This window comes from Pholcus phalangioides, unplaced genomic scaffold, assembly GCF_987345545.1.
Source record: "Pholcus phalangioides strain wild (caught in Gottingen) unplaced genomic scaffold, Ppha-v1.0 ptg000030l_1, whole genome shotgun sequence".
Taxonomy (NCBI): Eukaryota; Metazoa; Arthropoda; class Arachnida; order Araneae; family Pholcidae; genus Pholcus; species Pholcus phalangioides.
Genome location: NW_028301620.1, coordinates 2192626 through 2216678, shown reverse-complemented (window position 1 = coordinate 2216678; position 24053 = coordinate 2192626). Strand labels below are relative to the sequence as shown.

Here is a 24053-nt window from a genome sequence, read left to right as displayed (position 1 = left end):
AGTACGATAAACATAGTGGGATAAAAATCTAAAAGATATCGATACTTAGAAATAAGACAACCATAATCTTTTTATCGGTACTGTATAGTATATATTATTAATTATTAGTTTTTTATTTTGTGATATGTATATGCTTTAATATAGGTTGCTGTATTTTGATTATACAGTCAACACTCAATTATACAAACGTCCAATTTCCAAACATTCTTTTTTACGAACTGTTCCTCTAGCTGGAAAAGCATGCCATAGGGCTAATGTTAAAATACACTCTTATTTTACAAACGCTGATTTCTATAAACTTCCTGTTCTACAAACATATTTTTTGTTTGGTTATTTTATTCTTCCAGCCACCTCCGAAGTCATCAGCCACCTGTTATCAAAAGTAAACCTCATTTCAGATATTATATGTGTCTCGAGAGTCAATCACCAATATATAGGTGTTTTGCAAACACATTCCAGGAAGGAGGGTTTGATTGTTGGGGGAGGGGGGGTGATCATGAATTGCAGATGGGTTGACAACGTAATTCACTTTTGTACATTATTATTGGATAAACTAGTGGTTTCAGAAATGGTATGATACATTAAGTCAGCGGTTCTCAAACTTTTTTGACTCGAGGAGCCCTTTTTTGTACATAATTTTTATGGCAGAACCTTGTAGGCCCCTCTCTTATTTACTTATCTATCAAATTTACTGATTCATTTTATTTTCCTCGAGTTGCCGCGGAGCCTCCACAAGGTGCACGTGGAGCACCAGTTGAGCATTGCTGCGCATTAAGTTATTGATAGGCCATTTCTAAGTCAAAATTTGATCAAATTCTATTCAACCAACTGCTATTCGTACACTTTCCGCTTTGCAATGTGAACAAACTAATAAAGATTATCATTGACAGTGGATGGAAAAAAAATATTTTGAATGAAATTAATGAGTAAACTCTCTTACAAAGACAGAAATTGCCAAAAAGCATGGGATTGAAAAAATCAAGTCCTCTGATCTTAGATTAGAAAGTGGTTCCACCATCCACAAAATATTTCAGAGAAGCAAAATTCAGACATGCCAACTTTTGGAATTCAGAAATCCGGAGAGTCTCACGAAGGGGGGGGGGGGGGGGGTACCCTCCTCCCCGGCACTCAGACTTGATCAAAAAAATTTTCAATTTTTTTTTTCCTAATCAATTAAGAAAAAGTTCCATTTCCCCCAAGGCAGGTTCTGCATTGCCCCCCCCCCGAGCAGAATATAATTCCATCCCCCCCATGCAGAATAGAGAAATCATATCTACACATACTGTTCGTAAAGCATAAGTTTCCTTTCATGAATGCTATCAGTGATTGAAAATCTTGGGTATATGAACTCTTAAAAGCTTTATATAGCTTAAAGTTTTATATTTTTCTTCTGAAGATATATTTAATTGGAGGAGGCAATTAAAAACTTCAAAATACAAAGCTGCTGATGAAAAAACTTGTGTTTATCGCACAGCTGTTACTGGAATACAATAATGATTATATAGGAATTTTGGCAACCAAGGTCATGCCCCTGATAAATGATTGCCGATAAACGCTACGTAAACGAAGTCACGTCTTTGCCAGCTGCTTAAATGCAGTCACAGAGACTTTTTTTACGGCTGCTTGATGGAAATGACCACAGCTGTCCTCTATGGGTGTTTTCCCTAACGACGATGGCAGTCACTGACGTCACGACAATGTGAAAGCTTGCGTAAAATCTAATTTTCTGCGAAAATCCGCAGAAGTTTTAACACACAAAGTATGGGATTCCCACTGTCTAATGATATGTTAACAGCATTATCAAAAAAACAGTTAAGTTTGAGGGAACAAGTTCTTATTTCTAAAGACGGAAGTCAACACTAAATGATAGATCTACAGAAAGAAGAAGAAAATATTTGAAGACTAACTTTAAAAGCAGTTATATTTTACTGAAGACTGAATTTTGAAATTAGAAAAGACAGTACATAAGATTAAAATTACTTATGAAAACCTGTTAAAAATAAAAGTTTGGAATGAATAAAAAATTTTTTATATACATATACAATTATTAATTTCACATAATAAACTTGGAAATTCAAAAAGAATGTATAAATCATTCACTTGATAAAAATTAAAACCTGGAACATCAAGTGCTCTCAAAATAGAACGTGTGAAAAAAAAAACGTGTATTCCTCATTCCTCCCATCCTATATCTATTGCAAACCTATGTCGGCAAGTTTGTGAATAAATATTAAAAATCAGTTGAAATTATAGTATTTCTTTCACACGTTCATTTTATTAGTAATCAATGATTTTATGATAAAGTAAATGCAGCCATAATACACTAATCCCTCATTATATTGTCCATGTCAGGAGACACAGAAAATTATTATATACTTACGGAAAGCATGATTTATTTAACAGACAACTTTATGTGACATGAAATAAATGATGGAACTCTGCCGTTGAACTTATCCGAAAGAAGCGGCAGTTAAAGGATATTGTTCATGTTTTACGGATGAAGCCGTATCATGACCCCCCAACAAGAAGATCTACATCCAGAGGAGCCAAGCATCACACGAAAGAATGTGAGCCAACATCCAGATATTTGTAATCTTCCTGGACCTGTCATGAGGAGTTGTACCAAGCAGTTGCAGTGAGTCCCTGAAACTCTTGAGAGGACAGAAATGCAACGAAAGACAGATCCTGGGTTCAAATCCTTGGTATGGACAAAGGAATGTATTTTTCAAGGTGCCTATGTGGGACTTCTCTGGAATGTTCTCTCAAACCGGAAATACATTTGATATTGATTTACATACTAGTTTCTGGAATGTTCCACGAGCCGTATATATCCCGATATCGAATGATTACTAGTACACTCAATTGTTCTCTCCTGTAACGATTACCTTCATGAGTGTTTGAAGAATAAATCGAATTCATAAGTATTTTGTTGTTAAGCCTTGATTAACTCAACAAATTACATGACAATATTCTGAAAATTTACGTACATCCAGTGCACCTGGGCATGATTTTCAAAAAAGTTTGAAAATTGTCAGTTGGTACTTATATTTCTGTTGTTCGGCGGTGGGGGGGGGGGGTGTTTGACCCTTTAATAAACTGTCATAGATTGCCCAGGTCGGTTTGGGGGGGGGGGCGATACGTCTTGAAGGCTTTGTGAATGAATCTGAAAAAAAAAACAGTCTGAAGCGAAATCAGGGAAAAATTTACTTCTTATCAAAAATTATGAAACATGCAAAATATGCTTTAAAATTTTGAAAATATTCTCTATCACGTAAAAATGGCAAAATGTGCAAAAAAATAAATATGCAAAGACATAGAAATCCGAGCCCTACTAATCACTCTCAAACGATTTGAATTATGATTATTATTTTTTGTGATTTGAAGTTTCCTCTACAACTAATGGTTTAAGGAATTAGTTAATGAGCAACGACAAAAGTGGACAACCTGTGTATAGCTACAAGACTACACTGCAGAGAAAAAAAAAAGATTTATAAGAAAATAGAACCTACCTAAATTAATGGTAAGTGATGCAGGGGCTACAGGTCGGTTGTCTGTTATCATTTTTACTTGTTCAGCAGACAAAATGACAGACCTTCTAGGGTACCTTCAAATGTAAAGCAAAGACAAAATTAGTTATAATCTCTAGAAAAATCAATGCTGAATGAAATACTTAGGAAGAAAATGTGTGATTACCCAAGATTACTGTTTATGAAATACCCAAAGCCATATCATAAAATTAGGTTACAGTAAAGCTGAGAGTAGATGATTTAGCAATATATACACATGAATCACGTAACTTTTGGAAATTTGAGTAAATTTTAAACTTATGAACTTTTTTGGCAGTAGGCACACTAACGTAAGTCCCTCATTCCATTCTATAAAGAAAAAAATAGTTTGTGTCATGAAATACCAAATTTAAAATTTCTCAGCGTGCATAATAAATTCTAAATAGGTGTGACACTTTGTCTTGATCAAGTTGTTAGACAATAAGCTCAAAAGAAAGGCTGAATAAAAGATTCGAAAATCCTAAAGTATGTTTTATTACGCAATGGGTGCGCCATATATTCAAAGGACAAAATAAAATTTCTGAATAAGTATCCCAGTCAGAACTATCCTGACATTTCTCCACAGGTTGCTCAACAGATACAAATACAAAAGGCAAAATACTCAACGGTGTGGCAGAGAAAAATATGCCCATAACAAATATATGTGTCATACATTTATAAAATACAGCGACCCAATTAATAATGAAATAATAAAAACTATATGATAGCAATACAATGACAGCATGCCTGATCAAGATAGATGCTAAGGTTGAAATGAGGAGTGCCTGCTCTTGATTTTGTGGTTTTTCTGATTGGCTCTCGTTTGAATACTATTAGCTGAGAGCTACTATGATTTTGTGATTGGTGAGTTGGGTCACTTCAAAGTTCTAAAAACTGCTCAATGATATATAGCCGAACCCTGCTATAGCGTCCCTGATGTTGTGCTAAACCCACTCAGCATCAGAAATTTTCAGTGATAAAATTTCCCATTTCTAGGCTTTACATGTGCGATTAGGCTTGACCATGATTCAATATAATGCCAAACTCATTATAGTGCCAGAATTCGGCGAAATAAATGGTGGCATTAAATCAGGGTTTGACTGTATATTGGCACCACAATGATAAAATAACTGGTATAGCTTGTTGGTCTGACTGCCTGTCTTAATCCAATTGTTGATAATATCTAATTTTATTCACCTCTGGGTGAATAAACTTCAAACTTTTACTCACCTCTGGGTGAATAAACTTCAAACTTTTACTCACCTCTGGGTGAATAAACTTCAAACTTTTACTCACCTCTGGGTGAATAAACTTCAAACTTTTACTCACCTCTGGGTGACTCCATTCTCTTGTTCTACAATATAACCAAACTCATTCCCATCTTTGTAATGAGAGTGTACGGTACCATTATCATAGTAATTATCAGATGACAAAGCCATAACTTGTGTGCCTATTTGCAGAATAGATATTTTCAACATATTTTCTCGAGGAACAGAAAGTGTAATCCCATCTTCAAATTGAACACACCATCTGAAATGGTTACATAAAATTACTTTTTTATAATCACAGTAGCTGTTTTGATTTCATTTCTTTATAATAAAAAGACCATAATAAGATAATTTTTTTAAAGTTTAGTTCATGTCACTTTTAGCATGGAAAAAATGTATACCTTCCATCTTGTCCTTCACGCTGAACTACACCAGAATAATAATGTCCATCCCTCCATCTTGCCATCACTCTCACTCCTGAAAATATTTCAAAACAAATTAATCAAAATTTGATTGTTTTTAAATTTCCCGTAAAACACCAAAAACACTAAAAATCTCATTCTGGATGAATAAAAAAAATTTAATTTTTTACACTGTTTATTGAAAATTGAAAGAGAAAGTTGAGATTTTCTTCTACACAGAAAATATTGTTTTTCCATTATCAGTGGCATTAAGAAATGAAATGCTAGCCAATCATATTATATCTATGGTTATGTAATATATTATTACCGTAACTGGTTAATTAGTTGAGAAAATTATCGCTGTTCATAAAGGGGTGTACAAACTTTTCAGTTTATGAGTCAGATATCTGAGATGGAAACTGCTCGTGAGCCACAAATTAGAGTGCTCACAGTCCCCAAAGCAGAATACACCAAAAATTGTGACATACATCACAGAAGTCAGTGCTGCTGCAGAACCATTGAAGGAAAAATATCCAAATAAAAAAGGAAAAAGAAAAATTAATACAGTCATGTGATAAAGACAAGTCCATGGGGCTACAGAAATATTTGTTATAAGTGAACTTCAATATATCCATGCAGGCTTGAAAAAGATGTGCTCAATAGAAATTAAAAATAATTAGTATGCAGTGTACAATTTTATTAATTTGACCAAATACTAATACAAATTGAAATGATAAAAATGTGGAAATAAAAATCTTGCAAAATTGAAAACAAGTATATCTCCAATACATATGTACATCTCTGTATATTTCTACCCATGTTCCATCAAACATTGGAAAGACACTCAAAATTATGGATGTGTGAATAATACCTGATTATTTTGATACTTCAGAATTTGCTTCTTAGAGCCAGAAACCAAAAACCATTAACTTTTATCTTTTCATTTTATAGAGTATACTTATGCTTATGGATTTTTGTTGGCTCAGAATTTTTGGGGAACAATAGTTTTTATTTGAGAACATTATAATATTCTACAAATAAAAAACTTACTTGTGAATATTTATGCCCTTCATTTATGGTATTTTCCTCCCATACTTTAGACCAGTGATGAACAAATTTTTTTAGTAATGGGCCAAAAAACAAAAAGAAAACATTTTGGCAGGCTGGACACATTCTGACTAGGGCTGATCGATTAATCGGGCCGGTTAATCGATCAATTATTCAACTATTGTACAAAGCAGGTGACATAAACGACTTAAATAATGACAGACTTATTTCTGTTTTGAATTCTGTCTCAAACATTTTCGAAACATTAATTAGAAATAGACTTTATTCCTTTCTTCATCACTTAAATTTTTTTCAGTTAATCAATTTGGATTTCTCCCAAATAAAAGTACTGAATCAGCCTTATTGGAATTTAGCTCTAAAGTTGTTATAAATATTGATAACTCTTATGAAACAATAGCTATTTTCCTCGATATAAAAAAGCATTTGACAGTGCGTCCCATAAAATAATTCTTGAAAAATTAAACTTGTGGAGTGAGAGGATTCCGCTGGACCTATTAAAATCCTACCTAATAGACAATATGTGAAATGAAGCAAATGTTGATGTGAAATGTTGTGATGTAGTTAGTAAGTTAATGAAAATCCATCATGGTGTATCTCAGGGATCGATTCTTGACCCTTTACTTTTCTTGTTTTCATCAATGATCTCTGTGAGCTCAATTCCGCAGGCAAGATTATAATATTTGCCAATGAGAAAGTTTCAATTTATAAGGCAAAAGACTACCATTCACTGAATAACATTATTAACAGTGACTTAATTATAATCAGGAATTGGTCTTCTGCTAATTGCCTCAAATTAAATATTTTAAAACCAAATTCATTAATTTTTCTTTGCAATCAGATGTTCAACAAAGCTTTAATCTTATCTTTCACAAATTTGACTGTATCCGTACCCCTTGTGACTGTGTTTATCTTGAGCAGATTAATACCATTAAATACTTAGGAATTTTAATTGATTTGAACCTAAAATGGATATCCATATACAGCATATTCATTCTAAACTTCGATATCTTGCATACAGATTCTACTACCTCAAATCATATATCAATTCCTCATTTCTTTTGGTATTATATTACGCTTTTTGTCATTCTCTTCTGCTTTATGGACAATCAATTTGAAGATCTGAATACATTACTAATCTACACCCTTTGATTTGTACTCAAAAAAGACTAATCAGACTAGTCACTAACAACTATAGTTCATCATCCCACGAGCTCTTTCTTTCAATAAATATCCTCCCTTTGTGGCATTTGTACTTTCCAAAATCTATTCTTATTTTGAAAAAAAAACAATTTTCTTTACCAATTAATAGCTTTAGATTTTCCCCAAGATTAAATTATTTTTATTTGATTCCAAAAATTAATAAAACTGTTGGTAAAAAAAACATTTCACCTTTCTGATTCCAAATTTTTACAATAATTTTCCAAATGAAATTATTAATAATACAGTATCCAGACGTGCCAACTTTTGGAATCCAGAAATCCGAAGAGTCTCCTGTGGGGGTACCCCCCACCCCAGCACTCAGACTCGATCAAAAAAAAAAAAAAATTGAATTTTTTTTTTTTAAATTAATTAAGAAAAAGTTCCATTCCTCCTTTCCCCCAAGGCAGGTTCTGTATTGACCCTGAGCAGAATATAATTCCATGTCAGTCTTTCCATGCAGAATAGAGAAATCACATCTATATACTCTTCATAAAACATAAGCGTTTCCTTTTGCAGATGCTATCAGTGATTGATAATCTTGGGTATATGAACTCTTAAAAGCTTTACATAGCTTAAAGTTTTATATTTTCTTTCTGAAGACAGGAGGAAACAATTAGAAAACTTCTCGGAGGAAACAATTAGAAAACTTTAAAATACAAAGCTGCTGATGAAAAAACTTGTGTTTATATACTAATTATACAGGGCTTTTGGATAGTACGACCATCACCTCGTGTTTATATACCACACGGCTGTTAATGGAATACAATAACGTTTATACAGGAATTTTGGCAACCAAGGGCTTACCACGATAAATGAATGATTGTTGATAAACGCTACGTAAACAAAGTCACGTCTTTGCCAGTTGCTTAAATGCGGTCACCAAGACTTTTTTCCTGTTGCTTGATGGAAATGACCACGGCTGTGCTCTATGGATGCTTTTCCTAACAATGACGGCAATTATTGACGTCACAACAACTTGAAAGCCAGTGTAAAATTTAAATTTCTGCCAAAATCCGGAGAGTTGGGAGGTTTGAGTATCTATACCCAATTTAAAGAAAATATCGAGAAAAACCTTTTTACTACCACCAACATTGAACATTTCTTTTAAAAAAAATTTGCATTCACCAATCGTTTTTCTTAATCATGTTACTTTCAATTTGCCACAGGTTACCTCTCAATTTTTTCTGACTACCTGCATAACATAACCCTTTTAACATTTTTTTAAAAATCTATTGTTTATTTTTCTTTTAACATTTTAATTAAGTTAAATTCAACAAAATGTCTGAATCAAATGATGGGAAAACCGATCAAACAATTTCTTTCAGATTACTACAGTTGCTGCACAGCAATTGCCACCACTAAGTATTTTTTTTTTTTGTCATTTTCGAGTTCCCCCTTTTTTCTTTTGGTTCTTTCTTGTTTTTTTTGTCTTCTCTCATTTATTATCTTATCTAATTTTGAATCAAATCCTTACAATTAATGTCTAAAATTCCAAAAAAATTGAGATTGCTAGTAAGATCCATGTATCGGCTTCTTAGAAATTTTTATCCCGCTTATATTGTTCTGTATTTATGAATAAAATTTGAAAATTGAAAAAAAATTGATACAGGGGAAAAAGAGAGAATCTTATTGTGAAATATAAAATATCCATCGAAGCGAGTCATCTCGCTTAACACCTTATTGGTGAGCAAATGGGTTTGATAACTTGCAGACTAGAAGCCAGCATCAGTTTTATTGGGTTGAGTTCTCTCGCTACGGTGGATTTCATGAAAATATACAAAATAGAAATATTGTGTGGGGGAATATATACAATTAGGGCTTAGCAACTTAATCGATGAGCAACATGAATACGACAATATGAGTACACACGTGTGTTGTGGACATGAAATGCATGAAGAACTTAAATACAGGAAAGAGAAATACTCATATATATAACTACCAGGTCGAGTCGCCTCGCTCTAAACCTATTTTGGTGAGCAATGTGGGATTAGTTTAAATGGGGGATTGTCTGGAGAGAGCCTTAGCTAAGGATCAACTTCAGTCTTGTTTTTTTTTTACTCGCTCTGGCTGGTTATATTTATATTTTTAAAAAAGAATATATATATAAAATAAATACTACATGTAATGGTTAACAGGGCTTTACCATTGGGTTTTTTAGGACAGGGTATCCATATAAAAATTTAATTTTTAATTTTGGGATATACTGTATTTTGTGATTTCTGAACACATTTTGAGCATTTTTTAAAATGGAACCATATCTCTATGACGAACTGTTGATGAGATAAAGGTCACATTAGGACTTACAGGACACCTGTATAACTGCTTTGGAATATATCCCCAAAAATCTATGTAAAGAGAAGAAAAATAATCTAGTAATATACCTGGCATAATATTTCCAAAAGGAGCAGGATTACTTGAAGAATCTTCCTCAATTACAGGTACCTGGAAAATTGGCCTGACAAGACAAAAAATAAACTAAAATTTTGCCAATTTTACAAAGGCATTTTTTTTTGTTTTAAAAGAAAGAAAAATCAAAATGTATCTTTTAACCTACTATAATGTACCATACTTCTTAGAATCAACATAGCAAATTACAGTGAGGATGAACATTATAGCTCATCCTCACTGTGAAACAGCCTTACTCCTCTATGAACATTGCATATCCATAATGAAATTTAACTGTCACATAATACCTGATGGTCTCTCTGAGCAGTCAGAGGTAATGTCAGTCTGTCACATAATACCATATATACTCGTGTATAAGCCGAGTTTTTGTTTGAGAAATTTGTTCTTTAATTTGGGAGGAATCAAATGAAATCATTAGTATTGTTGAGGAATTTTAAAATACTCTATACAAACATGAAGAACAGGATCGGAACAAAGGAAAGGGAGCAGGAAGAAAAAAAATGAAGCCGAATTTGTACAAGTAGCGCCTGTGCTGACAGAGGAAGTCTACAAGGCTATAAGATGTATGAAAAAAAGGAAATGCCCAGGTGAAGATGGAATTTCAATACATATTATTAAAGAAGCAGGAGAAGAATTCACCAGTATGCTAGCTGCCTTCACAAATTGTCTCATCGGTTATGCCTGAAGATTGGAATAACGCAATGATGGTTCTTCTTTACAAAAACGGTGAAAAAGAGGATATCAAGAACTATAGACCAATCAGTCTCCTATATTTCAGTAATTTATAAAACCTTCACCAAAGTGCTGACATATAGGCTTGAATCCAAATTGGAGGAAGCTCAACCAAAAGAACAGACAGGATTGCAAAGTGGATTTAGTACAATGGATCACATCCAAACAATCAGGGAACTTATAGAGAGACATAAGGAATACAAATTATCATTGTGTATGGCCTTAATTGATTTTGAGAAAGCGTTTGACTCTGTCTTCACATCTGCTGTTATTAAAGCTCTAGATATAATTGGGGTAGAGAAGACTTACATCAATATCATCAAGAAAATATACCACAAAGCAACTGCAACGATTCGTTTGGATAAAGGAAAAGCAAAGATTAAACTCGGAAAAGGACTCAGACAGTGTGGTAATATCTCACCAAAACTCTTTACCGCTGTTATAGAAGTAGTATTCAGAAAACTGGATTGGGATAAAAAAGGAATTAAAATAAATGGAGAATTTCTCAATCATTTGCGTTTTGCAGACGACATTGTTGTTATTAGCAATAATCCAGACGAACTAGAAGAAGTGATACAAGAATTGGCAAAGGCAAGTATTCAGGTGGGTTTGAAAATGAATCTGCAAAAGACTAAAGTTATGTTCAACCCCTTTGCGTTAGAGAGGGCAATCTTGCTCAACAACACAGAGATTGAAGTAGAAAGCTATGTATACCTGGGACAAAAAATTACCATGGACAACAGAATCATTAATGAAATAAACAGAAGAATCAGGATTGGATGGAGCACTTTTGGCAAAAACTAATTCTGAGGAGTTGCATGCCATTATGCCTGAAAAGAAAAGTTTTTAATCAGTGTGTGCTACCAGCACTCACTTATGGAGCTGAAACATGGACACTCACAAACAAGATGATACAAAGGCTACAGACAACACAAAGGAGCATGGAAAGATGTATACTAGGCATCACAAGGCAAGACAAAAAACGAATCACTTGGATAAGAAACCACACAAAGGTATATGGTATCATGGAAAAAATTCAACATGTCAAATGGAAATGGGCTGGACATATTGCAAGAAGACAGGGCAACAGATGAACCACAAGTATTCTAGAGTGGTACCTCCGTGGTGTGAAACGTCCGAGAAGGCATCCCCATGCAAGATGGATTGACGAGATCAGGAAAGTGGTAGGAGTCAACTGGATGGCTAAAGCATCAGAGAGAGCAGAATGGAAAAATTCAGAGGAGACCTTCATCCAGCAGTGGATCGAAAATGGTTGATGATGATAAGAAAAGTTTTTTTTTTGAAAAATTTGTTCTTTAATTTGGGGGGGGGGAAAGGTTGGCTTACACATGGGTCAGTTTTTGAGGAGAAAATATCTATCCCTACTTTACCAAATCATATACTTACATGGGCTCCACACAGCTAGATTGAAGACCCGCGACATTAGTGGGTTACTTCAGATGGTGTCACTAATTAGTGATGAGTGTCACTGATCAGTGATGATTAATTATGATGTCATCACTGATATAATTTTTAGGGGGTCGGCTTATAAATGGGTTTTGAATTTATTGCGGTTTTGGTGGTCCTGAAGTGGGAGGGGGGGGGGTCGTCTTATGCACTAGTATATATGGTATTTATCTTCATTTTTCAAAAAACCTCAATATTTAAGTCATAGACAAAAATATTTGACATTTCCTACTACAACATTTTTCATTTTATATGATGGCATTCATTTATTGTGGAGACTGTAAAGTAAAGCTATGAGCATGAGTACTTGAAATCAAGTTTTTAAAAGCATAAGCTTATTTGGAAGGTAAGCTTATTTTTTGTTTTTATTTTGATTAGCTCAATAATTAATCCAAATTTAAGCAGTGTAATACAATTATGCTGCTAAATGATGACTAATTATTGAATTTATGGAGAGATGAAGATTATATCAATGGCATTTCAAGTGGGTTTTTTTTAACAGTACAGATAAAGGATAATTAAGTTTTACATATCCAGGGGTGGGAAGTGACTAAGTCCATTTCGGAGCAGCTTTGGAGCAGCAAAATTCAGGATTTGGAGCAGTTTTGGAGCAGCAAATTCGGGATTTGGAGCAGCAAAATATGGGATTCGGAGCAAATATTTATAAATTGGAGCAGTGAAATTAACAAGAATATTTTCGTTAACCCTCAACCCTTTTCAAAATAAAACTGCACCGTCTTTTGTTATCAAACATCTTTTCGTCAGCTTGATTTTTGTTTTTGGTGTTTTAAGCTTTTGACACCTTGTTTGAAAGAGCGGCTGTCATAAAATTTTTTGCACCAGTCTATTGAAGATGATTTTTGCTTACTGAGGGCACTATTTGCTGCCTTGAACAGCAGCACTTCAAATGAGCTAAAAAAATTTTATAAGTTTTAAATTTTTTTATACTTGGAAAGAAATTGTTGCAAAATGGGAGAGAATTTCGGAAGAATCAACTCGATGTTTGGCGATTCAGCACTCATTATCTGGTGAGATTGGCGATCTGATACTCGATATTTGGCGAGATTGACGATTTAACGCTCGTTATTTGACGATATTGACGATTTACCGCTCATTATTCGGCACATTGGCGATTTAACGCTCGTTATTCGGCAAAGTTTCTAAACTAACATTCGTAATTCGGCGAACATGCACTTTTTACTCCCGGAATGAAAATTTTTTTCACGAAACATCGGGATTTAACACAATGACAATCGACTACAGTAATTTCTGCTGCTTCCAGTGACGACTTTTTTTTTAAACGGAAACACTCGAATTTGCACTTTAAAGCTGAAAGGCATTGCAAACCATCTTCAGTTCCACGATCACGGACAATATCAGGGTTTCGCGATGGAAAGCCCGATCAGGGGCCAATAGTTTAAGTATAATGGAATAAAACACGCTCTTCTCGTAAAGAAACGTTTCATGGCTAGCAGGAACAAAAAATTTTTGGCGTCCTTTCTGAAATTCCGGGCATACTGAAGCAAAATTCGCTATTTGGCGCAGAAAAATGCAAAAATACGCTATTGGAGCAGGATGGCGCAAGATATTAGTTTTGGCGCAGTGCGGCGCAATTGGCGCAGAGTTCCCACCCCTGCATATCTAATAGCAAAGTAGATGTTAGTTAATATATTCCGATGAGAATTTGAATAATAATACAACAAAATATATCTTTACTTCTCTTCTTTTTTTTCCGGTGTTTCTATTGCTTTCTTTCTGCCTCTTTTCCTTGTTTCTGCAGATTGTTTCTTAGGTGTTTTCTTGACCTCAGTACCTGTTTCTGGTAACACATCACCTTTGGCGATTTTCTTATTTGCAACTTTTGACTCACAATCACTACTTTCTGCAGCAGTCACATCTGAAAAAAAGAGGGAGGAAAGATTATGAGAGAGAAAAAATCTTTAAAATATATTCAATTTGAATAGTATCAAGAAAAATTATCACAAACATATTAATGTAGTTACTCATACACGGTCCATGGACGGTTAAGTAATAGTATAGTTACTTATAAGCTCCGAAGCAGAATGCTTTGCATTGCTCTGCAATGAGCCTTTAGCTGACTAGAAATGTTCTGCAGTAAAAATTCCCACAATAACTTTTTTTACAAATTTCTTAAAATTCTTTCCAGATTGTTCTGCAGCAGCACTGATCACTGATTTGTTCACACAGCGACGTGTCATAGTTTTCAGCATATTCTGCTGCCGCTGTGTGGTTGTGTAGGCATTGTGACGACAACGTATATTTCTTTTTGCATTTTAATGTTAAAATTTTCCTTAACTCGAAGTTTTCTTCCTCTATGTTGAAGTTTTCAGGAGTGGGAGAAATTTAAACAATAGCATTTAGCCTCCCAGTGAGACAGGAGCAGAAGAGCGAGTTTTAATAATAACTGATAGCTGCTCCTCCCTTCAAGCACTTCTAGATCCAACAAATAGAAACACAATAGTACGTGTATTGAGGCGGCGTCTATTAAATAACCCAAAAATTTTCCTAGGTTGGACCAAGGCCCATGTAGGTAATCCTGGAAACGAGAGAGCAGACTCTCTAGCTAAAGCTGCAATCAAAGGTGACAATAAACTTGATAACCCTTTCCCACTAACGCTCCTGAAGCGACAACTTAAACAAGCAACCCTCCAGAAATGGCAGCAAATTTGGGACCAAGGAACAACAGGTAGGAAAGTGCACGAAATTGTCCCTCGAGTCACATACAACACACTAAACTGGAATAGGGAGGTGACTATCTTAATAACAGGACATGGCCCATTCCCTATATATCTACACGAACGAAAACGCCGCTGAACAGACAAATGTGCCTGCGGTATGGTGGGTACTCCTGTTCACTATGCAACAGAGTGCAAATTTACAAAACATCTACACATGTACAAATATTCCGAAAACAATAGAAAACAATGGTTCACTCAAATAATCAAAAACAAAAACACAGCAGCAAGTCAGATATATACACGCCAACGAAAAACAAGAAATCTGTCCACCAGATTTATAAAATAATGTTTTAAATATTACAAAAATAAGTGGAAGAAAAAACAGAAATGGATAAAAACAACAACAAAAATCATATCCACATGACTGCCACTACTAATACATGATATAGCATGTACTAACGGGACCCGAACAAGAATTTTTATGACATTCTTGTTACAATGATGTAAATGTGATAACCACAAGTGTCCTTCATGCCGTTATTCTATCTAGGGTGCTAGGCGGGACGACACGAATGGTTTCATAATAACCATTACATGTAGTTTATATTATATATATATATATATATTCATTTTTCTTTTAATATAAATATAACCAGCCAGATCGAGTCAACCAAAACACAAGACCGAAGCTGATCCTTAGCTAAGGCTCTCTCCAGACAATCCCCCATTTAAACCAAGCACACATTGCTCACCAAAATACGTTTAGGGCAAGATGACTCGACCTGGCAGTTATATATATATATATATAAATGTGTGAATTTCTCTTTCCTCCATTAAAGTTGTCCATGCATTTCATGTCCACAACACACGTGCGTACTCATATTGTCGTATTCATGTTGCTCACCGAATAAGGTGCTAAGCGAGATGCCACGGGTGCTCCCTAATTGTATATATTCCCCCACACAATACTTCTATTTTGTATATTTTCATTAAATTTAAGCGAGATGACTCGCTCCGATGGATATATATATATTATTTCACAATAAGATTCTCATTTCTTTTTCTTTTTGTATCCTGTGTATATAATATGGCAAGTGCAAGATAACAGATGAGATGGCATGGGGGGAGGGGCTTTCAAAACATACCTCCATCCTAATATGTGTACATTCATCTTAACTAAACCCTGAAACTTCTCCAACTCCTAATCCCATCTCGTTTGTAATCACCACAAAATTTGTTAATCGCGACAGTACCCAAATGTCCGGGGAAAATATGTTGTAAAAAAGTTTGTATGTTTTTTTTTTACACTAAACAAAGTGTTCCAGACTCTGCCACGAAGCTGGGCTGGAAGAGATCGCGGCAACGGGATAAGTCCAGTGGCAAAGTTCTGGCGTTCATTCATTCAGCCTCCCAGTGAGGAATTGAAGGTGTGGTGTACACTAATAAAGGAACTTCTTTTTCTCCCTTTCCCTTCTACTCCTTTTTTTTATAAATGCTCACAGATGAATGACAATGAACTTGGTCATCTGTGTTTGTAATTTATTTGCTGCACATTTGGTGTTGTCAAAATCTCGAAAACGCCATTTCTCCTTTGCCCAGCTGCAAGTAGATAAAGGGAGTTTGCCGCTATAGTGGTCGAGTGGTTATAGTGACAGACTCGCATTGCGAGGATCCGGGTTCAAACCCCACCGTCACCGCATTGGTGGTTGGCTGAAGTTGATTTTCTGCGGTTCCCCAACTTTGAGGCGCAAATGCGAGTCGATCTCCCCAAAGAAAAAGTTAAAAAGTCTCGCAGCAGAGAGCACCAGGCCTACAACATCACAATTATTCATTCATTACACTTCACTCACTATGAGTTGAGAAAAAACTCAAAAATTGATTGCAGATGGCAGCACTACACACATCAAGCATTACACTGAAACAAACTTCATGGACAGTTCACTATACATACACATATTCCAACATTTACCAATTCGTTAAGTTCTGCAGAGGCATATGGACAAGGTGCATGTCTGCTGTAGTAGTAGTAGATTAAGGAGGTTCAAACCAGGGTTGTAAAAAACCCAGGTTTTTTGGGCAAAATGGGGAAAATTGAATTTCCTATTTCCACAACCTCAACATATCTAATTTAAACATGATGTACATTCTTTATGTGTACATTATGTCTAAATATACATTTTAACATGTGATATTTCTTGTAATATTTTAATATGTGAATGTTGCACCTAAATGCTTACCAGGGTTGGTAAAAAACCAAAAACTGGGTTTTTTGGGTTTAAATAGCATTACCATTAAAAATAATAATATTTCTGAAAAATCATTTAAACTTCTAATTAATTAAAATAAAATGCTTATTAATGCAATTAACACTATTCTCATATTAATCAATCTAGAAATATTTCTTACATTTTAATACAAACCATGCAATTTATTTTTTTCCTGAAATCAATAAATTACTGTGTGTTTGAAAATTGTTAACGTTACTATTAACCATGTGATATAAAGGGGTGTTTTCTCCAATTACTTTCATTATACTTAATTAGGAAGCTATTTTACAAAAACCATGATAAAAATTAGGTAAATATAATATATTTAATGAAGCATAAATAATTCAGATTAATTAGCAATGATTTACGATATACAGGGTGATTATATATAACTAAAGTTCCAATTTAAAACACTGTAGAAGAGCCATTATCAGAATTGAAAATTTACATGAATATTACTGAAGCAATGGAATTTTATATGGCAAAGGGGAAAAAATACTTAATAAATATAAAATTAACGACACTGTACCCATTGAACACAAAATTTACTTGCTGAGTGGGAACGATGGCAATTCAGGGCAAAATGATAAGTTAGTTAGTATTGCATGATTTCATAATTCTTGGAAACACCACAAAAATGAAGTAATTTAAGAAATAACTACAACTTACTTAAGAAATGTTAAATATACTGTTCATCGTAATCTGGAAATGAGGTGAAAGCACAAAAATGCTTGTTCAACAACAGATCAGACTATGTCATGGTCATGATGTGGATGAGCTTGCACATCACCAATGTTTTGTAATCCAATGTTCATGAGATTTTGAGGTGTTCCCCCCCCCCCCTCCCCAGCCAGAAGTTGCAAGGGTTAAGGTCAGATGAACTGATGGCCGGCCAGGTATTGTGTCATCCTGTTATTGTCAAAATGGGTCTTCAGAAGCTGCTTTGCTGGTATTGTGATGTGCATCTTGATAAAAGTTGTGCTATCCACACACTGATGCTGTTGAACTGTCAAAATGATGTGGTTGCACAAAATAGATTACACTACTGGCCAAGTACAGCATAATCTACTTATAAATACAAATACAATACAAATACAAATACAACGCCACAACAGGCCAAATGCCCAACGAGGTGGCTGAGAAAAAGATGCCCATAAAATGCACTTTCTTTTTTTTCCCAAAGAAATTTCCAGAGCATTCATGCAAATTTTCAAGTCATTCTGACCAGTACCTCTTATTGTACAGTTTTGGAATCAACTTTAATTAAAATCATCCTGTATATAGCTGATTATTTTTCATTAAGCTGTTACTACTGAACCTTGATTAACTGGGCTTAATGGTGAAAGTAAAAAAAACACTATTGAATATTAAGACTGGGTGATATACAGTATGAGATAATACACCACTACATCAAGATGTGTAATGCAATCCTTATTCATGAATTTGCTAAAGATAGAGCATCAGAATGTAGCCAACAGTTAGAAAATGTGGCAAGAATGAGAAATTTTGACTTCTATATATAACTTTGAGCAACCAAGACACTTAATATAAAAAAAGTTTTATATTCAGGACTTTTACGAGATTTTTTTTTTGAAAAAAACCACTTATATTTATCGTACACCATTTAAATATGTACCATCAGAATATACTCACTCCAAGAATATAAAATGTGGTAAGAATAAAACATATTGGCTAATAATGACCTAATATGATATTTTTCAAGGGAAAAAATTATATTTAGGCCACTTTTGTGATTTTTTGAAAAAAAAGTGTTTGTGATTCCAAGGAATTCTCATTTTTGCTCAAAAAAAAAAAAAAAAAATTGTTTAAAAAATACTTCAAAATATACATATTCTAAACACTACACTATGCAGCAATATTTTGAATATACATAAACTAATATTAAAATAAAATTTTAACCTGAAAGCAACACATTTTCTTTGAAAACAAACAATTTTCTCCCAAAATAATATATTTATGTTTATTGTTATTTATGTTAACATATATATTATGTTTTATAGCCTAAAAAAACCCAGCCCGGGGGGAAAATGGGTATCTACCCGGGGAGCAAATTTGACAACCCTGGTTCAAACGTCGGTACGAATTCTGATTGGGTGTAAATTTGTCAAAAACTTTAAAGTGGAAGTTGAAAGCTTTAAATTTGAAAGAAAAAAAAATTATGAAATGGAAAGAAATACAATTCTCAAGAAAAAGTTTGTAAATACAAATACAACGCCAAAACAGGCAAAATGCACAATGAGGTGACTGAGAAAAAGATGCCCATAACAAATATGGATGTCATATATTTCAAAAATACATCAATCCAATTAAAAATTGCAATTACAAACAATATATAGTAAGGCATCTATCCAAATACTGTATAAAAAATCTGGAAAAACAAGGACATTATTCAAGGAAGGCTCTCTTCAAACTAATTATCCATCCCAAACCATTAATTTTATTCCCAATTAAATATTGGAATAATTTATCTGTGACAACTTCTTCATCTGCAGTGATTTGGAATAGGAACTTTCGATAAGTCGAATTAACGATAACTCGAAGTCTTTTGTCGGCTGCTTCACATTTGACTTAGGGGTCATTCAAGTATTACGTCAGCATCGGGGGGAAAGCTTCAGATTTGCTGACAGCTCTTTTTTGAAGAAATGAAATATTCTAAGCTGCTCACGAAATTTTGCTAACGGAGGGGGTCAGTGTTTTGCTGACAAGGGGGTGGGGGGAAGGGGTCAAAAATGGCTTAAAATCTGCTTACGCAATACTTGAATGGACCCTTATCAAGATTTCACTGTATATATATATATATACACTTTTTTTTAAAAAATCATTTTCTGGTTTCTACAATTTTTTTTTTTTGGCTATAATGATCTACCAACATAGAGTTTGGATCTAGCTGTGTAATTTTTAAATGCTTAGTTGATTTTCCTCACTGTTTCTGTACATGACTGTGTGACTATTTGGAAAAAAATATATCAGTTCCCGTACATGAAATGAAAAATCTTGTATATGAAGTTCTACCGCAAGCCCAGCTAATTATTATCGAAGGCAAGGAGAAGGCATTGAATGTTTCTTCATGTGTGCTGTGTACAAAACTTCTGCTACACGCAAAAAGAAAGTGTGATTATTTGAAAAGGAAGAACAGAGAACTGTTTTGCTACAGTATGCACATGCGGTGTAATAACACGAGTAGCTCAGAGAACTACAGGAATAGCTTAGTTTTTGTCGACTTTGGTTATCAGCAACAATTTTTTTCTGTGAAAAATTAATCTCATTTTTTGCCACTTGCTTCAGATTTCATTGGACCCCATATGACCTTGCTGCTAATTTTTGTTCTTCTACTCAGTGTGGCATTGTTTCTCATTGTGTGTGTGAGCATTCCCCTGTGCATTTAGCTAAAGAATTCCATGGGATCAAAGCAAGTTTCCAGAGCCAGCAGCCCTTCAAAGAAGGCCAGGAACACTATCGACTTGAAGAAGGAAATCAGTGAAAAATATGAGTGACATTAGGATTTCTGAAATCGGCCACATATACAAGACGTCGCCATACACAATCCATTGTGGCAATAAAGGAGGCTAATGTAGCAAAATGTGTGAATGTGCTAACGAAACAAAGATAGCAAGCAACTGAAGATGTCAAACAGTTATTAATTTGGATAAATCAAAAACAGTTAGATGGCAATTCTTTTTCGGAGGGCATCATATATGAAGAGGCCAGACTGTTGAATGCAGATTTCATTAAGAAAATGCCTGGGACGAGTGCTAGTGGTCTTAGCGATTTTAATGCCAGCAGAGGCTGGTTCGAAACATTCAAGAGGCACACTGGCATACACATTCTAGGCATGGTGAAGGTGCAACTTCAGACAAGTCTGGAGCCAAAACATTTGCATCAGAATTCAAAGATTACGTAGAGGCTGAAGGATTCATCCCCCCAACAAGTCTTCAACTGTGGTGAAACTGGCCTCTTTAGGAAGGAAATGCCAAAGAGAATGTTCACACAGGAGGAAAAGGCATTGCCAAGACAAAAGCCTGTGAAAGATAGGCTAACTCTTTTGTTGTGTGGTAATGCTAGTGGTGATTGTAAAGTGAAGCTCTTACTGGTGTAGATTCAGAAACTACTAGTGTTTAGCAGAAAAAATGTGATTAAAAGTACATTGTCTGTGATATAGAGGGCAAACAAGAAAGCATAGGTCATGAGGCCAATTTTCATTGAGTGGATGAATGTGTTTGGCCAGAGTGTGAAAAAATACCAGCAGGATAATCAGTTGCCCCTCAAGTGCTTCCTGGTAATGGACAATGCTCCAGCACATCCTCCAGGTCTGGAAGACACATCGTTGGAGTTCAGTATTATGACAGTGAAGTTCTTGCCCCCTAATACCATACCACTTAGGCAGTCCATGGACCAGAATTTCATTTCAAATTTCAAGAACCTGTTTACAAAATCAATGTTTCAAAAATGCTTTGAGGTGATGTCAAATACAGAACTGCCCCCCCCCCCCCCAGAGAGTTCTGAGGAAAACATTTCAACATTCTCAACTGCATTAACCTCATAGATAAGGCTTGGCAGGGAGTGACATCCAAGAAAATGAACTCTGCCTGGAAGAAATTATGGTCAGGCTGTGTGCATGAGAGATTTTGAAGGGTTTGAGACTATAATTATGTGTAATTCTTGTAAGTTAATAAAAAGAATATTATAATCAGTGATCATCCACATTTTTTCAGCTCCAATAATCTATATATAAGAAATGAAGCGTAAATCAAATGAAGATATTACAAATTACTTTTTTTAGCTGGACGTTTCCTTGTACTTTTGGTTTGCTTTGTTTTAGTATTTACATTCGATACATCTGCAGACTCAGAAATATTTCTCCCTCCTTTGTTCAATGGTGATGGATCTTGGAAATCATCTTGACTCGAGTCCTTGTTAGCAATGGCATCCAGCTTGAATAATGTGATGTTTCCAAATGAAATCGCACCATCTTTCTGAGTGGACGTTTTAATGTCGAGTGCATCTGAAGAGGCTTGTGATAACAAGGTTTGAGTGCCCAAAGTTCTGCCATCAATATGAGCACCAGAATTACTGATTGCAGATTTAGGTGACGCTGAAGAATTTTCAGCATCAGCCATTTCTCCAGAAGGAGTGGAAATAAAACTTGAATTTTTGGTTGATGTTGTAGTAGAGCTAGAACTGATAGGTGAGTATTGGTGCAGCAGATGAGCTGTAAATCCTTTATCTTCTTCATTCTGTAAAGGAAAATAATTTATATGTGTAAGTACATACGTCAGTCAAAAAATATTGAGAATGAATTTCAGAGAAAATGTGGAGAGAGAACTATTAGGGAGTTTTGATTATAGCTAAAAAATGTCAGGGAAAAACCACACACATTCATTATAAAGCTAAAAAATTTGAGATTTTACCTGGTAAATTATCAGAAAATTATTACAATGTAAGCTTCTGTAAAATTTTAAATAGCAATGATAGATAGCAATGATTAAATAGCAATGCAATGATGACATTGGTATTGTTGATAGAGTTTGCATTAAAAGCCAGATTCAAAACAGAAATAAAATTATTTGGTTGAATGTAAAAAGTTTTTGTTAACATGCTTGATGAATCTAGTCAGACTTGTTGGGTGATTTTCCTCTTTTGTATTTTCATTTCCTACTTGCAGTGTTGAAGGAAGATTTGTTTTCTTTAGCCGGCACAACAGAAATCACTAAACCTCCTTTCAAAATGCCATATCTTTTTTAATGAAGTAGGCTTTATTCCGATTTTCAGCAGGTGCAAACTAAGGGGTACAGGGAAAGGTATCCCATTGGAAATCAACTTTACAAAATATCTGGGCTAGTCAATACTGAAATAAGGGCCATTCAGAGGTGGTAAATGGAAATATGTTTTTTGTAGCAAGAAAAATTGTTTTCATAGCAGGAAAAATTACTTTTGTAGCAGTAAAAATGTTATTTTTGTAGAAACATTTATCAATTTTATAGCACATTAAAATTTTAGCAGCAAATAGAATACACAGTTTATATATAGTATTTCATATGCAGTAGCGTACAAAAGATTACTTTTTACTTCAAAAAACAGTGTTATCTCAGCTCAGAAGAAAAGGTGTACCCCCTTCCCAAGGCATAGAAATTTCCCCTAGAAGAAATTACAATTTTTTTAGAGATTTTTAAATCAAAAAATCGTTGAGACACTTCTTGATATTTATATTTTTACATTCTTTACAATATCAACAAATTAAAGGCTAACATGCGATTTTGAATATCAAAAATAATTTTAAAAAAAATGAGTGTTTTTAAATTTCTGAAGAAGGGGACGATGGGACAAAAAAGGTTGGGAATCTGTGGTCTAGACCAGTGATTCTCAATGTGGGAGATGAAATGTTCTGGGGGGTGGTAAAAGCTATGGGTATAATATAGGATTCTGTGAGTTAGATTGCGTTCGGGGGGCGCTGGGAGGAAAAAAAATTCTGAAGAAGGGGTGATGGGACAAAAAAGGGTTGGGAAACTATGGTCTAGACCAGCGGTGCTCAACCGGTGCTCCTTGCGCACTCTCCAGGGGCTCCGCATCCGCTCAAAGAAAATTAAAAAAAAAACAGTAAAATTTAAAAAAATAATTATAAATATTTTTAAATAGTAAAAATAAATCAGTAACTTTGATGAATAATTAAAAAATTGGCCTACGGGGCTCCGCCATAGAATTTTTTTACTTAAAAGGGCTCCACGAGTCAAAACAGGTCGAGAACCGCTGGTCTAGACCATGGTTGTGGTTGGTTTGGAAGGGAGGAAGAGATAATGCATGCTTGTTATGTATTTAAGTGTTACAATCTATCTTTCAAATCCAAAATTAAAATGAATTTTTTTTTTTTTTGGTGAATTTCAAACTGACTGTATTGGATGGAACCATTTGCAGAAAACATTGTAATTTCTGATTCATTTCATCCAGCTGGAGCACACAACTAAGGTAGTAGGCTATACAATAA

At 34.5% G+C, this 24053-nt stretch overlaps 1 protein-coding gene across 2 annotated transcripts in view; it reads right to left on the bottom strand.

Annotated features, from left to right (window-relative positions):
• LOC149067442 (uncharacterized) overlaps positions 1-24053 on the bottom strand; it is a 148527-nt gene that overhangs the window by 45214 nt on the left and 79260 nt on the right. For both annotated transcript variants that reach the window (XM_089252671.1, XM_089252672.1), the window contains exons 16-21: positions 21846-22308; positions 13804-13984; positions 9864-9937; positions 5215-5290; positions 4875-5075; positions 3510-3604 (exon numbers count right to left, since the gene is read on the bottom strand). In XM_089252671.1, the coding sequence (XP_089108797.1) occupies positions 3510-3604; positions 4875-5075; positions 5215-5290; positions 9864-9937; positions 13804-13984; positions 21846-22308 (1090 nt within the window). The remainder of the gene's footprint in view (positions 1-3509; positions 3605-4874; positions 5076-5214; positions 5291-9863; positions 9938-13803; positions 13985-21845; positions 22309-24053) is intronic.